We start from the raw sequence: 2,684 nt of genomic DNA, 5'->3' as shown, positions 1-2,684 counted from the left end.
TAGGCTTATGGGATTAGAATCCATATTTACAAGATTTTATTAATTAGAGTCTTATTCTCATAGTCTCTTTTGAAGGGATTTATTAACTTAGCCCTGCGAAGTCACTTCAGTCGTGTCCGACTCTGTGCGACCCCCATAGACGGCAGCCCACCAGGCTCCACCGTCCCTGGGATTCTCCAGGCAAGAACACTGGAGTGGGTTGCCATTTCCTTTTCCAATGCATGACAGTACAGTATCCCTCAAACTTCTTTAAAATCCTGGGACATTAAGATGGGGGGAGGAGTAAGAGACATTCTACTAAGAGGTGACTTGTAGTCATTTTATGGAGGAAAGATAGAAAAATATTATTGTAGAACAATAAAAGAGTGTAAAACCAAGTGCAATTGTTGTGTGACAAAGATGACAGTGAAGAACATATTTTGTGACTCTTGGTGGTGAGAACATATTTCTTGATTCTCTGAGTAATCCCTGGTCCTACATTCTACAATACAGATACCATCGTATTTATTTCATCCTGGGTTTGAGTTAGGCTGTGCTCAGTCCACTTTCTTCATTAGCAAACAGTATCCTTTTATTCTTAAAGACTGATGATTTTCCAGCAGAGCTGGAAACTGCATCTTCAAAAGGTCTGCACCTGGATGCAAAAAATCAAGTTTTTCAACAGGAGTTATTATCTATGAAACTAGTGCAAAAGAAATGTAAAAAACTAGAGAGGAGAAAGAAGTTGGAACAAGAAGTAGTGACCCTCAGAAGTCATATAGAAGTGAATATGACAGAACACGGTCAAGTAGAGCAATATCAACAGGAGAGTGAAGATAGAGCGAGACAGGATCTCGTAGAGAAATTAAGAGAAGTCACATGTTTTTGCAGATTACTTTGTTGGTCTGTCCTGTGCTTGAGTTCACTCTCCCTGCACAGTACATTTTGGATGTATGCAGCGTAGGTGTTTCCTCTGCCTCCCTTAGAGCAGTTAGTTTTGTAGATTTCTGGAAGGAAGAGGGGCGCTTGTTTTCCCTTTTAATATTTCAGTTTCCATCACAGTTATCACTAAATTGACCTTTCAGAATGATTCTCACTAGAGAATCCTGTTACTTATAAGACCAATTGGTAAAAAACAAGACCATTAAGAAGAAAAGAAAATATTGTGGTTTAGAACTGGTACCATCCTCTTGAATTATTCTTAAATTATCTTGTTCAATTTTTAAAATTTTAAGTTGATCCTCTTATTCTTTACATTATCAGATTATATAAGTACTACTGTAACAGTGATTCCACTTTAATTTTATAATTCAGATTTAATTCACTTCACATTAACAATAATTGTTTTAAACTTCCGCTCTTTTTTTTTTTTTCACCCTTGAAATCACTCTCTGAATCACTGACTCAAAACTAAAGGGAATAAATATAATTTTCCAGGTTAATGATTATTTAAAAAATGTTATCTTTTTCAATTTGCCTTAGACACAAGCTGGATTTCAACAGATGGAAGTCAGAATTAAAGACTTGGAATCTGAACTCTCCAAAATGAAAAGTTTGCAAGAAGATTCTAATAGAGCAGAGTTGGAAAAATATAAGCAACTCTACCTAGTAGAATGTGAACTTATAAAGTCATTGGAAGATAAACTAGACAAGTAAGTCAAAACACAGAATCACAGAAACGAAATTTAGTTCATTGATTTGTCTCTAAAGCCTAATTTTTTTAAATTTTATTTTATTTTTAAACTTTACATAATTGTATTAGTTTTGCCAAATATCAAAATGAATCCGCCACAGGTATACATGTGTTCCCCAAGTGGGGACGTGAGACTCGTAGGAAGGGAAAGCTAACTAGCTGGCCACTGCTAAGGGGGCGCCCTAAGACCGACTGTTAGCACTGTGTCAAGGCTTCCCGCACTATGTACAGGCGTGCTTATGAAATAGGGGAAATGAACACATGGGTTAGAGGCAGGGTAAGTCACAAAGCGGCTAAAAGTAATGTAGTGACCCGACTGAGGGGTGTGGAGGATGGAAAGGGCAGATCCCACCGGCAGTGCCCAGTCCAGGCTTCCCCACTATCTGAAAGCAGAGCGCTCCTAGGAAGCCTTTCATAAGCCAAAGCAGCATAAAGCAAAGAAGCAGGGACCTGAGGACACATTCTGCTGGTCGATACATAAAATGAATATGCACAAGTGAAGCACAGGTGCTCCCAGACGGGGCTTAGGGCTGTGGCGACTTGATGCTGAGATGTGGGGTGTGGCTTCCCGGGAAGGAGGTCAGTGGGGCCAGTCTCCCTGCTTGGGGAGCGCGATGCCTCTCACTGTAAAACGTACACTGAACACTGTTTAGAGTTTTGGCTTTTTAAATGAGACCAGAAATTGTCTTCAGATTTTTTTATTTTTTTGATCATCAAAAACAGGTACTGACATAGGCCCTTCGTAGAAGTGAAGTAACATAAAGTGAACTTTGGAAAAGCAGGGGATACTTGTAATTGTTCCTGGGGCTGTTTTAGCTCTTTTCAGCCTTAGCCTTTGACTTTCTCGTCCTCCCTTGAGATTGTGGCTCTAGGTGATTCCTCAGAGCCAAAAGCTGAATTTCTCTGAGGTCATGAGTGAAACATGTATACAAGGGTGGTGAAAGGAAGCACTTGAACGTGGCTTTGTGGCATGGGGTGTTTCTTCATCCCTGAACTGTTTCCTGGAGGCAGG

General features: G+C 39.8%; 1 protein-coding gene across 1 annotated transcript in view; it reads left to right on the top strand.

Moving 5' to 3' along the window:
- Nucleotides 1–2,684, top strand: part of LOC105002258 (UPF0634 protein E-like) — a gene marked incomplete at its 3' end in the record, with an annotated part of 14,563 nt that overhangs the window by 8,752 nt on the left and 3,127 nt on the right. The window contains exons 5-6 of the mRNA XM_010858791.1: nucleotides 584–853; nucleotides 1,462–1,631. Coding sequence (XP_010857093.1) covers nucleotides 584–853; nucleotides 1,462–1,631 — 440 coding nt within the window. The remainder of the gene's footprint in view (nucleotides 1–583; nucleotides 854–1,461; nucleotides 1,632–2,684) is intronic.

Source organism: Bison bison, unplaced genomic scaffold (genome assembly GCF_000754665.1).
Source record: "Bison bison bison isolate TAMUID 2011002044 unplaced genomic scaffold, Bison_UMD1.0 scf7180017864436, whole genome shotgun sequence".
NCBI classification, from domain to species: Eukaryota; Metazoa; Chordata; class Mammalia; order Artiodactyla; family Bovidae; genus Bison; species Bison bison.
The sequence above is the reverse complement of the archived record's forward strand: the minus strand, read 5'-3'. Positions and strand labels throughout refer to the sequence as shown.